Raw genomic sequence first — 14,534 nt, 5'->3', positions numbered from 1 at the left:
AAAGCGTCCATATCAACGACATACAAAGACGGGAACGATACACAAGCGGTCTCTGGCCATAGTAGCACGTTCGTTATCGCTACGTGTTGCAGTGGCGGTGATGCACTAGCAAGGTGTTCCACAGAGAACAATCTCAGTCGCGTCTGGCAACGACACTGTGGCCAAGAGCTCTTAACCTGAACCCCATTGATCCCACAGCCATACTGTCTTAGGCTTAGGCTTAGCTACATGTGTTACTTTTCACTGCTTTCATAGCATGAAGGTGAACATATAGGTATGGGTTCTCTGTAGTCCATAAATGAGCAAATACAACAAATACACCACCACAATCCAATATACTTTGCAGGTATGTCTTTCTTTAGTGCAACAAAAGGACATAATATGATGTCTTAGAGTGTGTGTCTGTGTGCGTGTGTGTGTGTGTGTTTGTGTGTGTGTGTGTGTGTTTGTGTGTCTGTGTGTGTGTGTGTCGTGTGTGTATGTGTGTGTGTGTGTGTTTGTGTGTGTGTTTGTGTGTCTGTGTGTGTGTGTGCGTGTGTATGTGTGTGTGTGTGTGTTTGTGTGTGTGTTTGTGTGTCTGTGTGCACGCGCACGCTTGTGAGTGTGTGTGTGTGTGTGTGGTTTCCAACATATGCTTGCATGTGTGTTTGTGTGCATTTGTATATATGTTTGTGTGTGTGTGCACTCAGAAGGCACACACACAAAAACACAATTTCTGTTCCCAGCGCAGAGCATTGGCCTGGTGCTATACTGTACCGCATCCACCCACCAGCCTGGGTCCAGCTTTGCTTCTAGTTGTGTCCAAATACCGCTCATATCCCCTGGCATGGTTGTTTTCCCTGGCATGACCACCATGACCACCCACCCCCAGAGCCTGACTGTCGTCATGGATATGTATCTGTCAGTCTGACCTCACTCCTGCACTGCACTTGACCTCTGACACCAAAGGTCTTTGCTGCTTCTGCCCTTCCTCTTTGTCCTCACAGAGGACAGAGGCTCACCAACATGTCCATGAGGTTTCCATACCCAAAGACTGGACATGAAACATGACCGCTGATGATGTGTCCTGGTGGGGGACACTCAAAACACACTCAAAAGTGTGTGAGCTGGTTTAGCAGAGCAGCTGAGAGTGCTTGTGTATGAGGAGGATGCTGTGTGTGAGCATGACTATGGGTGTACGGCTGTGCATGCTCATATTCTTTACTTTAGGGCTTTCAGACATAATATGTGTAAGACCAGAGGTTCTGCGCATGTTAAACGTGGGGCCGTATATCTGAACAACATAAACGGTCATATGGAAGTCCGAACTTAGCCGGTTGTGTGTATGTTGCTGGCCAGTCCAGCGTATAGGAGGCATGGAAGCTGGGTGTCAGCTTCCCCTCCGCAGGGAGATGTCACACCGCAGGATTCGAACGTCACCGTCCAGTGGTCAAGGACTGTAAAGGGCTGTGCATTCATATTCATACACAAGAGAAGGGCTATGCATTCATATTCTTACACAAGAACCACCACACATACACACACAGACACACACACAATCCACGTCTCACCCTCCTCATCCCTATAACACGCACAACCTACCACTACCCCCCCCCCCCCCCCAACCCCTTCTCATTCTGGCTCTGTTCTCGACTTTGGAATCCACTGTTGCCATGGCGATGGAGCGGAGCACGCTCTTGCTCTCTCTCTCTCTCTCTCTCTCTCTCTCTCTCTCTCTCGCTCACTATGCCTTCTCTTCCTTTTTCATATATGTCTCCTGTCTTTCCACGACTGTGTAGATAGAGGGACGCAACAACAGCACCAGTTCTCCTGTCACTTTCACAGAGGAATGACAATGTGAAGCAATGTAGAGTGGATGTTTTGCCATGACCATTTTGAAAGCATTAAATAATGATGCTGTCTGGTGTGTGCTTTTATGTGTACGTTTGTGTGTGTGTGTGTGTGTGTGTGTGTGTGTGTGTGTGTGTGCATTTCTCCCTCAGGACCAAAGCAAGGACTCCTGCCATGAACGTATACTGAGGACAGAAGGAGGAAGCAAAGCAACAAGAAAGATCCTTTCCACCTACAGGCACAGCATAGGGGAGAAAAGAAAGAAAGAGAGAGAGAGAGAGAGAGGGGGGGGGGAAAGAGAGAAAGAAAGAGAGGAGGACAGTCGATGGATACAACCTGGACAGAGGAGACGGCACACTCTTCGGTTAAAGGACTTCGGACTCTTGAAACATGGAGGGAACAGGGAGGGTGCACATGCCTCCAGGTAAAACACACTGGATAGGAACTTACAGTGCAGCACATTGCAAAGACCCCACACATTGCATCACATGAGTACAGTACATTTCCTGTGTGTTAGCCGCATTGTGTATAAACCACAGGACTGTGTTTTATGCAAGTTAAAATAACAAAAGCCATATTAATACCATATTAAGTGTCCATGTGTATTGAACCTCATAGCTGAAGAAATTTTGCAAAATCAACCTCGTATATCAATCAACCATGTATAAACCTTGACTAATAGTTGGGAAATTACGGTGGGTATGGTAGAGTGGCGGTGATGTCATCGACTGATCGACTAAACCAGTCGACCCGTTAGCCGAGTCTGTGACGCTTTGGGTAAAAGCATCTGCTAAATATCAGTCAACGTTAACTTCAAAAGAACTGGATACATCCATATGCACATGCAAGGCCTTACGTCTACCCAAACATGTGTGAACATACAGGGCTTTGGACAAAAGCATCTCATAAATCACATCACCAAATATCCTAACCACATATATCTACTAAAATAGTGAACACATAATATGTACTTGACACTTAACACACCGGCGCATTCTTTCTGAATATCTTCATCACTAACTGATGGTATTGATACAACAAATAAACCAAATATACAAGTAGACTAAACATTTTTTTGAGAATTGCCATGTCATTGGTATTAGATTAACTACTACAACTTGCACTACAAATTGACTTTTTCAGTTGTCTTCTGGCGTTCAGACTAGATGGACAATAAGCATACATGGTTAAGCTCAGTGATGACACCATACATGATCATCTATGACTGACACAAGTCCAGACTGTCCTACTTCGATGATGTTTTCAGCCTGTCGTTGGCTGTCTTGTTTACTCGCCTTCCTCTGTTCTCTCCAGCTGTGAAATCACTGTTGGCAAAATGAAGCTATAGGGGGAAAATGGCCATGACAAGCCTCTTAGGACGGCCCCCTCCGTTCCCGCCTGTGGTAGTGTAGTAATGGACTGGCCATCAGTGACCAGAATGACTAAACAATGGTGTCAGTGCAGGAGAGACAGATGATCTCTCTGTTTGTTGCATTTCTCCTTCATCTGAAATGGATGGATTGTACAAGGAAGGGAAGTAGTATTTATAAAGTCTGCACTCTTATCCTCTAGTACGATTGTATTGACAGATGCAGTAGTAATTCCTATCTAAGGGCTCCTCTGCACTGCAGCTTCAATGTTATTCTCCTTCTGTAAGTCACTTTGGATAAAGGCGTCTGCTAAATTATTAAATATAAATGTAAGTAATATTGTCCATCATCCTCATGTTTTCGGCATTAAGCGTATGACTCATTACACGTATGGCTTTTTTGTGATCTGAAGTGAAGAAATTACATTTCATTTAGGAACACGCCAACTTTTGGGAAGATTAGCTCCCCCCAAACCAGTTAGCCTATAGCTAGCCTATAGCTAAAAGGGAGCTATAGGCTAACTGGTCTGACCCACTTCCCATGAATTATGGCAAGTTGGTTCCTTTTGATTACGTGTGTAACATTCACATGAGCGTTAGTTTTAGCTCTTGAATGGGGGAGTAGTGAGTGATTTCGAGTAACCCTGGCGAAGCCAGCTGTTCGGGGTGAATTATACACAAAACCGCCGCGTATTATGTAGCGCCGCTGACAGTGAAAAGGGTTCTCTTGCTCGGGAAGTGGAAAAAAGGAAAGGCTGTATGATGTAGTTGCCATGGATACAGACAACCTTTTGACCTCCTCGGCTCATTGTGCGGTTAGCGGCCCTCTTGAAAGCTCGCCCATATGGGTGATCGTGAGCTGTGGCTGACCTCCCTCACAATGACCCATCCCTGAGCTAACTGTGGTCCTCGTCCCCCTCACTTACATCAACTGGGCTCTCAACTACCACTTTCTTGGACCAAGTGCTGTCAAGCTTGAATGTTTATAATTTTCAGGGGCTATCTGTGCTTCTATGATGTCAGCTTTCTAGTGCTCTCCGCTCTCAAATTACCATCTTAGTTCACCCTCTCTCTCTCAATGTAATGTAATGCCACCGTCTTTATTTTTCTTTCTCTCTTCCTGTTTGGGTTGGTTTTCTTCTCTCCTTCACTGGTGCCCTTCTCTTCTCTTCCTTGGTTTTCCCTTCTCTCTTCTCCTCTGATCATTTCATTCCTTCTTTCATCCTCTCTTGTGGTCTTCCAACATGTTCTCCTCTTTTTTATTTTCTTTCCCTCCCCTACCTTCTCTTCTATTCTCCTCTTGTCTTTTTTCTCCTCTATTCTTTCCTCTTTTCTTCTCTTTTCTTCTCATCTGTTCTCTTCTCTTCTATTTGCCTGTTTTCTCTTTTCTTCTCTTCACTATTCTCTTTTTCTTCTTCCTCATCCTCTCCTCTCTCTTCTCCTCTCCTCTGTCTTTTCCTCTCCTCTTTTCTCTCTTCTCCTCTCTTCCTCCTCCTCCTCCTCTCTCTTCTCCTCTCTTCTTCCTCCTCCTCCTCCTCTCCTCTCTCTTCTCCTCACTTCTCTCTTCTCCTTTTTTTCCTCCTCCTCCTTTCCTCTCTCTTTTCCTCCCCTATCTTCTTCTTCCTCCTCTCCTCTCTTCTTCTTCTTCCTCTTCCTCCTCTCTCTCTTGTCCCCTTCACCTCCAGCCATGGTGTGGTGCGAGCGGGGCATCCAGGTCCTCCTCACCACCGTGGGAGCCTTCGCGGCCTTCACCCTGATGACGGTGGCCATCGGCACCGACTACTGGCTCTACGCCCGTGCCTTCATCTGCAACAGCACGGCCAACTCCTCCAATCAGGACGACCCCCACAACAAGGACAAGAAGGACCCGGGCGCCCTCACCCACTCTGGCCTGTGGAGAATCTGCTGTCTAGAGGGTGAGAAGGGACGTTCTTCTCTTACTGTTGAAGATGATAACATTAGCTAGTGGCAAAGGAACTGAGCTAGCAAGCAGTAGCCAGAAAAGTTCAGAGTTAAATTGCCGGCTGCCACCATTGTGTCCTTGAGCCTTGAAACTGGCCATTGTAAGAAGTAAGAGGTGGTCAACCCTGGCCTGCCATGCATCTTCTTCTTCTACCTGTGTGTTTGACAGTGTCACAAGTCCAGCTATCTCCCACCAGTTGTGAGAGACAATAGTCATAACTGATATGAACCTTAAGCTGTCAATATTCGTATTCTTTGGTCCTTGCTGGGGTTTATGAATCTGAGGTTTGGTATTGATTTCATGGTGTGCCTCCATTGCTGTGTTTGTCAAAGTCCTGGAGGATCCTTTAATGTACTAAACGGGGATGTAGTGGAGGCTAAACGCAAGTAAACACAGTTTATCCACCTCTGAAATAGAGAAATAGAAATAGAGTTTATCCACCTCTTATGTTTATCTACCCCTCAAAAGAGTTTATTCACCATTTGCAAGTTTTAACATTCAAAAATCACAATATTATCCACATTCACAATATGTACACTCTAGGAACCATTTAATACCACTGATATTGTTATAAACATTGGACAATAACCTCCACCATCATCAAACATGTTCTGAAATGCTCAAACATGTTCCACCTCACAGAATTCATAGATTACCCACCTCTTATTTTACCACTACATCCCTGGTACTAAACTATTGTATATAGCATATACAACTTGAGTACTTGGCAAGGATCATTTGCCCTTTACATAATTACAGTTTTGTTTGACTAGCATCCTGGTCAGGTCTAGATTCATTGTAATAGATATTTTAGATAATTACATCATTTAGGGAATTGGTGTGTGGATATTAAAGCTATTAGGTGTAGCATGTTCTTGCAATATTGAATGCATTGATTTTTTTTCTAGACTCAGGTCAGTTTGACCTTACCTTGCAGCTACATGCCAAATCCGACTAGCTCTCTGATTGTGTTAGCCCAGGCCCCAGGGTACTGGCTACTCTTTGCTTGCTTCAAAAAGCATCAGAAACTGCTCAGATCAGTCCATGGCATGCTCTGAAGATTTATGCTCAAACCCCGAGTTATCTCCCGTAGAGACAAGCCGTCATTGTGTTCAAACCGTTTCACGTTTACGCTGATTGACCTACACAGTACTGATGAGCTGTGCAGTGTTCTCTGAAGAGCATGTATTCCCCTGTAATTGCTGGTTGCTGACTGGATCCATGTCAACTCCAGTGAGCCATGGAGAACATCAGAGTAGAGGAGAGCTGAAGGACACATGCACATACCCTCTGTGGGCTTGCCGGCTCCTGTGTCTGGTAGCTGGTATCTGGTATCATTGAAGACTACAGATACTCAGATTCATTTAATGCTATGTGCATACTGTGCTATCAATCAACACAGTGCACCTGTATGACAGAGTGCGTACACACACAAATACATGCACATGCATAAACAATAAACAAACACACACACACACTGACACTTATACACACTGACACACACACACACATATGTATATGAATGCATGTTCATTTCGTTTCAAATGCACTTTTCATGTCACCTGTGTTTTTTAAATATGAAGAGCTGTGCAAATCCATTTGCTGCTGAGTGTGACCTTGCCCTCTGGAAGCCGTACTTGGAAAAAAGAAAACATAAACAGCATCCGCAGAGTTGACTATGGGTCAGAGGTCAAAGGTCAAGTGCTTGTCTGTTTACCACATTAAAGCAGAAAAAAAACAACCTCAGCAGGATATGAAACAAGCTCAGATTAGTTTAATGTCATGATTCCCAAGCATCAAAATAATGACGGCAATGCAGTTAGTCACTGTTTTTATATTTTATCTTGTAGTTGTGTTGTAGATTGGGACACGTTTACGGATACTTTCTATCTCACTTTTCTCCAGGGTTGAAAAGAGGGGTCTGCTCTCAGATCAATCACTTCCCAGAGGATGCTGATTACGACCAAGATGCTGCAGAATATCTCTTACGTAAGCATCTTTATTTGGATGTGTGTGTGTGTGTGTGTGTGTGCGTGTGTGCATGCACATGTGTGTGTGTGTGTGCATGCCTGAGTGTGTGTGTGTGTGTGTGTGTGTGTGTGTGTGTGTGTTTTGAAAGAGGCCAGACAATTTATTCTAGAAAAGCTACTTTTAAATAAAAGGACAATCAAAGGAGACAATCTTTGCCATCTACACTTCCTGCTTTGCTTTGTGCGTTCCTTTCTTCTCTCCAACCTTCTTCTTCTCCATCTCAGCCTCGTTCCTCGCCATTGTCGCTCCTCTCTTTGTGTTCTGACATTTCCCATGATGCTTTGTGCTGTGTGTCACCCTCGTTCTCTCCTCCCGTCCTTCATTTATCCAGCATACACTTGAGTTACCTAACCACCCAACATGGTCTCTATACTAGAAACAAAAGTTTAGAAAGAAGCGTCCTTTAAAGGATTGTGGAAAACATTCTGACAAAGTGTTCTTTGCAGAACTATTTTTGAAGGCTTTTGATCATCATCAGGTTTATCGCAAATAATCCTTGAAGTATCTAATGGTTTTAATTAGAAGTTATGTTTTGGTAGTTCTGATTCAAAGCCTGTTTAAAAACCTTCACAGTAAATCCTCTGATGAAGCATTCATTATACAGAACCCTTTTAAGGAACCCTGTTGTGTGATGTTTATCCTGAAGTCACATTTCGCTCAAATTGACTGGTTATGTCACTAATTGTTGCCTTGGTGTAAACAGAATCCCTCGGCTGTAAGAGTTCCGGAAGTGTGTACACATCCGTTTTATTGACATTGTCACACATTTACTGAGAGAAACGATGGATTCCTACAGCATAGTGAGCCGTATGTCTCAGACTGTCTCTGTCATTCTGTGGGCGAACTGTCTGAGACTAAGATTAGCTCACTCTCGACCGGTGGTTGCTGAAACCAGCAAAGAGATTTGGATAGAACATAGGCTACTGTATTAGGCTGGTTGTACTTTCAGTCCTAGTAGAACATACACATTGCTGATAGATTCAAACGGTATTAGTCCACATTGTGTTTCCAATAAACAGTGTGTGTTGTGTAAATAGATATTTCCGATGGAGGTCTTAAGCACAGGAAACCCAGGAAGAAACTAGTTATGTCGGGATGAGGAACTGTGAAATGTTAATGGAATTCAGTGGCTTGTAGCGATTTCTAGGGAAGTAACCATTGGCAATGCAAAACTATGTGTGAAAATTAAACTACACTGCAAAAACTGCTTATCTAACCAACTGTTATTACTGTAATCTTATATTACAGTTTTTTACAATTGTTTACACACGCTTTCAAAACTCTGTGTCTATTTTTCAAAACTCCACACACAAAACCCACAATTGCTCACACAAAATGCAAAATGCCTCAAATCTCCAGCAAAATGACACACAACATTCAAAATGTCAAAAACACATATTTAAAGCAAACATTCGCCTCACATTACAAACACTTTTGTCATAATATGACATTTTGGATACATCATGTACACACTGTTGCTCAAAACCTAAAGCTCTTCTGTCTTAGGCTTTCTATATGTATTTCCATACAAGAGTGAAAGTTACGGTATCAACAAAGAGAAGTTGAAATACACAGTAAAAATGCAAGCAATATTGAAACCAAAAATAGTGATTTTTCCCAAATACAGTTTTTTACAATTGTTTACACACGTTTTCAAAACTCTGTGTCTATTTTTCAAAACTCCACACACAAAACCCACAATTGCTCACACAAAATGCAAAATGCCTCAAATCTGCAGCAAAATGACACACAACATTCAAAATATCAAAAACACATGTTTAAAGCAAACATTCGCCTCACATTACAAACACTTTTGTCATAATATGACATTTTGGATACATCATGTACACACTGTTGCTCAAAACCTAAAGCTCTTCTGTCTTAGGCTTTCTATATGTATTTCCATACAAGAGTGAAAGTTATGGTATCAACAAAGAGAAGTTGAAATACACAGTAAAAATGCAAGCAATATTGAAACCAAAAATAGTGATTTTTCCCAAATAATTTGCTGTTGCGAATACAGTATTTTACAGCAAGAAAAAAAGCAAAGAAGAATACAGTGACCACCAGATGTACATGGAGTTTTGAAAACACTGATTTAGTTTTTTCCAAAGACAAGTGTGTGTGTGTGGGGGGGGGGGGGGGGGGGGGTCGTGTACAGTATGTATTCATAGGCCTATAGACCCTTTCAACTGCAGAAACAAACAATTCTACAGTAAGCGTTCCTAAGGCATTTCTGGAGGCACAGAAAAATGGTACTGTAACATAGGGACAAACAAAAATAAAGTAAAAAGACAAATTTTACATAAAGTCAACTTTTTTAGAACATTACTGTAAGCTAAAGTCCGATTACTGTAATTTTCAAAGTATCTGCATTGGTTCTGAATATTTCAACCGGAAATCCTCTAGGAGCAGATTGAAAGGGTCCATACCTATATAGAGAGTATATCTATTCATAGACCTATACTAAGGCAATGATTGGATGGTGTTCAGTAAAGTAATGAGTGTTTACACATGTGAAGAGAAAAAGTGAAGCACTGGTGATTTAGTGTGGCATTTTGATGGGTTGTGTTTAAAGAACGAAATCAAGTTACGTCCTCTTAGATTTTTGTGTGTTAGGTAGAAAATTGTGTGTGGTGTTTTGCAAAATGTGTTTTAGTCAATTGAAAACTGAGTCAAACACTGAGAATTAGTGTATGGTTTTGCAGATTTGGTGTCAGGTTATGATGTTTGGAGAACATGTTTAGAAAATTGTGTGACAAGGAAAGATTTAGTGTGTAAGCAGTTGAAAAAAACTGTAATAAGAGTTTGACTTATTTTAAGACGTCTTATCGAGGCAAAAAACTCACTGGCAGCCTAATTTGCAGTTTTTGCCGTGTAATCGCAGTCGCACCTTTTGTGATGAGAAAGGATGGGTGACCAGTGAATCACTGTGTTTCTGAATGCTGCTCTAGTGTGATGTGTGTGTGTGTGTGTGTGTGTGTATGTATGTATGCTTTAGTGTGTGGTGTGTATCCATGCTTTAGTGTGTGTGTGTGTGTGTGTGTGTGTGTGTGTGTGTGTGTGTGTGTGTGTGTGGGGTGTGTGTGTGTGTGTGTGTGTGTGTGTGTGTGTGTGTGTGTGTGTGTGTGTGTATGTATGTATGCTTTAGTGTGTGGTGTGTATCCATGCTTTAGTGTGAGGTGTGTGTGTGTGTGTGTGTGTGTGTGTGTGTGTGTGTGTGTGTGTGTGTGTGTGTGAGGTGTGTGTGTGTGTGTGTGTGTGTGTGTGTGTGTGTGTGTGTGCTCTGTATGAATATTTCCCAGGGAGTTCTGATAGCGTGTGTTTGTGCAGGTGTGGTGCGCGCTTCCAGCATCTTCCCCATCCTGAGCGCCATCCTGCTGCTGCTGGGTGGAGTGTGCGTGGCCTCCAGTCGCTTCTACAAGACCAAGAGGCACATCATCCTCGGAGCAGGCATCCTGTTTGTGGTGGCAGGTATGGTATGGTAGGGTACGGTGCCCCGATGGGGCCAAAATTCACATGTTCACAGGAAGTTGGAGCAGGCACCTTGTTTGTGGTGTGCAGGTATGGTACAGAATGGTGCCCCAATATGGCCAAAATTCACATGTTCACAGGAGTTCACAGGAACTCTAGTTGATAACTGTAGGTGTGGAGTTGAAAGCAAATCAGAGAAGTGGAAGAAGATGCACTTCTTAGATTCAGTGATTGTGGAGAGCATCTGGCTTAATCTCACTGACTCAGAAACAGGGATTTTTTTTCCAGTGTGGACTGGGGTGTTTCCACACGAAATAATTTTGTCAAATAACACAGCGGCTGTGACATAGTTAAGCGCTACATATTGATATCTCTAGAACAGAAAGTCCCATTTTGAAGACTAAGGCAGTAGAATTGGATTAAGATTTATCAAATTCATTGTATGTTACTGTCTTATAATATACTTTAACACTGCAAAAAGCATTGTGTGAATTATTTCAAAATCAGCATTGTTTTCTCAAAATGGTTGGGGTTTTTTTTCTACCATAGCCCCTTTTTCAAAATGGGTTTCATTTTCTAACTTCTGGTTGCAGGCAAATCTTCCTCTCTTGAAGTATTTCTTGGAGGAACACTGATAGTTTAATTAGGGTTGTGGAAGCCCAGTGGGCTATATAAGGATTATAATGTGAGTCATGATCACTGTATGGAGAGGGTTTGCTCCTGCGTCTGGCTTGAGATCAAGGAAGTTACATCAAAAGGGGAACTTGGCACCAACCTTGTTTGATTGGAACGAATTTCACTCCTTACTGTACGTCCTGCGTCCTGATTGTTTTCCTCCATCATTTTCTCCTTTTCCTCCATTTTTCTCTCTCTGTCCATCCCCTGACCCTTACATCCCCCACCGTCCCCATGCCAACCCGTCAGGCCTGAGCAACATCATCGGTGTGATCGTTTACATCTCGGCGGCGCTAAGCGACATCTCCCCGAAGAAGGACGAGGACAAGAAGTGGCACTACTCGTACGGCTGGTCCTTTTACTTCGGTGGCCTCTCCTTCATCCTGGCCGAGGTGGTGGGCGTGCTGGCGGTCAACATCTACATCGAGCGCAACAAGGAGCTGCGCTGCCGCTCGCGCACCGACCTGCTGCGCACCACCACCTCCGCCATGCTCCGGTTGCCGGGATACCGTTTCCGCCGGCGCTCGCGCTCCAGCTCGCGCTCCACCGACCCCACTGCCCGCTCCCGCGACCCCTCCCCGGGGCCCGCGTCCAAGAACTTCGGCTCGCCCCTGGCGGCGGGCCCTCCGCCGTTCTCCGTGGCGACGCTGCCCAACCCGCACACGCACAGCAGCGGCGGTGGCGGCGGCGGCGTGGGCGACATCTCCATGTACACGCTGTCGAGAAGCGAGAAGCCGCCCATGTACGGCACGGTGGACCGCGCCACACTCTACCAGCTCCACAACTACTTCCCCACCGCCGAGAAGGGCGCCGATGGCAGCAGCGGCGCCAGCGTCCTGATGACCGGCACGCTGCCGTCGCTGTCCAAGTCCAACTTGGCCGCGTCGCTACAGAGCGCTACCAACACGCTTAACACACTGTCTTCCAGCGGGGGTGGGGGAGGGGGCGGGGGGGGCAGTGTGGGGGGGCAGCAGCCGCCCTCGTCCACCGCCACCATGGAGCGCAACCGCGAGCGCGGCCATGGCACGCTGGACCGCCTCGACCGCAAAGGGGACAGCTCCAATTCCAATACACTCAACAGGAGGACCACACCCGTCTGACCGCACAAACCGATGAACGAGGGGGGCAGTGAGGGCAGGTGGGGGGGGTGGGGCGGGGCGAAAAGGGGGAATGGGTGTTAGACTGGCTGAGAAGGACAGAGATATAGTTGACAGAGAAACGGAAAGAAGGAGAGATTTGGTTGGCTGAGAACTGGATGACAGGAAGGAAGTATGGATAGCGGGGTGGGACAAAAATAAGAAAGATGGAGGAATTATAGCCATGGCTTGACCAATAGGAGGAGAGGAGAGAGAGGAATTAGAGTTGCTATTCTCACCTCCTTGTCCTCTTCTCTTTTTCTCTATTTTTCAATACAATTAATCTCCAACAGGACTAGAGCAGCATCAATGCCATTATTGAATATTGGTTCATTAAAAAAATGCACATATGTCTGTAATGGTGATCTTTCATTCCTAGTGCTTTATCAATAGGTTATTCAGACCTAACTTCTTATTAGCAATTTGCTGTTGTTTTTAATTGTAGATATAATAGTTAGGGTAAATGGTTTTTTGTAAGGGTCCAATTTTCTGTTCAAGGATTTCAGCTGTGGAATCTTGCACAGTGACACTACATAGTAAGATGTCATTTAGCATGTGGGCAAAATGTGAGAGAGTGTTAAGTACATGTGTATAAGCATTAATTTATATATTGATTTTGTTATATTACTAGAATTAATAATATTGATTTTTTGAGGACACATCATTTAGATCAGTGTTTTCTATTATTGTAATTGAAAAGTGTGCTAGTTGTTAGACTTTTATATGACTATGTCATTTATTTATTGATGGTTGTACTGTTGATGATCATGATTACAAGCTATTATGACATGACGTGAACTGTATGTGTCGTGTAAGAAGCAGGACAAATAGGACGCCAGGTCAAAGTTAACTTTGCTTTTTGGACTCAATTTAAATTCTGTGGACATTTATGATGGGGGAGCAATATCAATAATAACTAAACAAACCTCACCAGTATGATTAAAAAAAAAGAAAATGAAAAAAATCTTCATAAAATATAATTCATTATATAAACATTATATCTATATCTATATAATGTGGAATACTTTTTTGAAAAATAAAAAATGATATATTCTACGTCTGTGTCCTTGGCAGATACTGTCTCTGTATTCAGAGGGTAGTTGCTTGAGCTTACATTGGCCTGGATAAAAACATGAGATATGTACAGAGATAATAGCATTTTTTATGTGTGTGTATGTGTGTGTGTGTGTGTGTGTGTGTGTGTGTGTGTGTGTGTGTGTGTGTGTGTGTGTGTGTGTGTGTCTGTGCGCATGTGCATATGTGTGTGTGTACTGTATGTGTGTGTGTTTGTATGCAAGCATTTCAGAACATTTGATTGGTTTATATGAGCATTAATTGTGTTACGTATATAGTCTCTATATCTGTGCTCTCTAGGCTATAGCAGGTGTGTGTGTGTGTGTGTGTGTCAATGACATGTAGGCAAAAATATGTACAGAGCACTTCTAGACTTTGAGTAACGGTAGTTTCTCTCGAGACTGTGATGTGGGTGTGCATGTGTGCGTTTATCCAGAGCATTTGGTGGGTTTATCTGCATATTAATTAGATCCATGTTTATATCTTTGCAGTTCATCTGGGTTTGGATGGAAGGGTAGTCAGTGTTTGTATGAGTGTTTGTGCAAAGCCGGGTGGTCACTGTGATTAACGGTGATTTGTGTGGCTGCTGGACATTAGTGGGCTTGTGTCCGTCATCCAAATCAGATTTATGTGATTTATATGGGCAATCCTGTGCCGTTCACACAAATGAAGGCAATACTGAATGTCCGCGTGTGGACAACCTTAACCCTTAAAGGTGTGGGTTTTTAAACATTCTAACATAAGATTCCATTCAGCAACAATTGAAGATTCTAAAATTTTATGTTGAATTCAATGAACCCAGATATTCTTTAGAGCGTTAATTTCCCAACATTCTCGTCACAGCAGTGTGACGGTACACCTTTCTAGCACTTACGGCAACCTTCTTCACTATCCTGACTAACCCTCGTCTTTTTCCCCTGAATTAATCTCGCTTGAACTGACATTCTGTTCGATGCAAGTAGTACTTATTGCTGCACTGACA

General features: G+C 43.6%; 2 protein-coding genes across 2 annotated transcripts in view; both read left to right on the top strand.

The window, feature by feature from the left end:
* The window catches only part of LOC143140430 (glyceraldehyde-3-phosphate dehydrogenase-like), a 227,536-nt gene that overhangs the window by 39,901 nt on the left and 173,101 nt on the right, over positions 1–14,534 (top strand). The window lies entirely within an intron of this gene.
* cacng8a (calcium channel, voltage-dependent, gamma subunit 8a) lies at positions 2,221–12,442 on the top strand. The gene is made up of 5 exons (XM_076300913.1): positions 2,221–2,254; positions 4,885–5,115; positions 7,068–7,151; positions 10,527–10,667; positions 11,592–12,442. Exons 1-5 carry the CDS (start codon positions 2,221–2,223, stop codon positions 12,440–12,442), a joined length of 1,341 nt encoding a protein of 446 aa, XP_076157028.1.

Source organism: Alosa pseudoharengus, unplaced genomic scaffold, assembly GCF_046254945.1.
Source record: "Alosa pseudoharengus isolate Yale_2024_CS ecotype anadromous, Long Island Sound unplaced genomic scaffold, YU_APseudo_1.1 YU_APseudo_1.1_scf_23, whole genome shotgun sequence".
NCBI lineage: Eukaryota > Metazoa > Chordata > Actinopteri > Clupeiformes > Clupeidae > Alosa > Alosa pseudoharengus.
The sequence above is the reverse complement of the archived record's forward strand: the minus strand, read 5'-3'. Positions and strand labels throughout refer to the sequence as shown.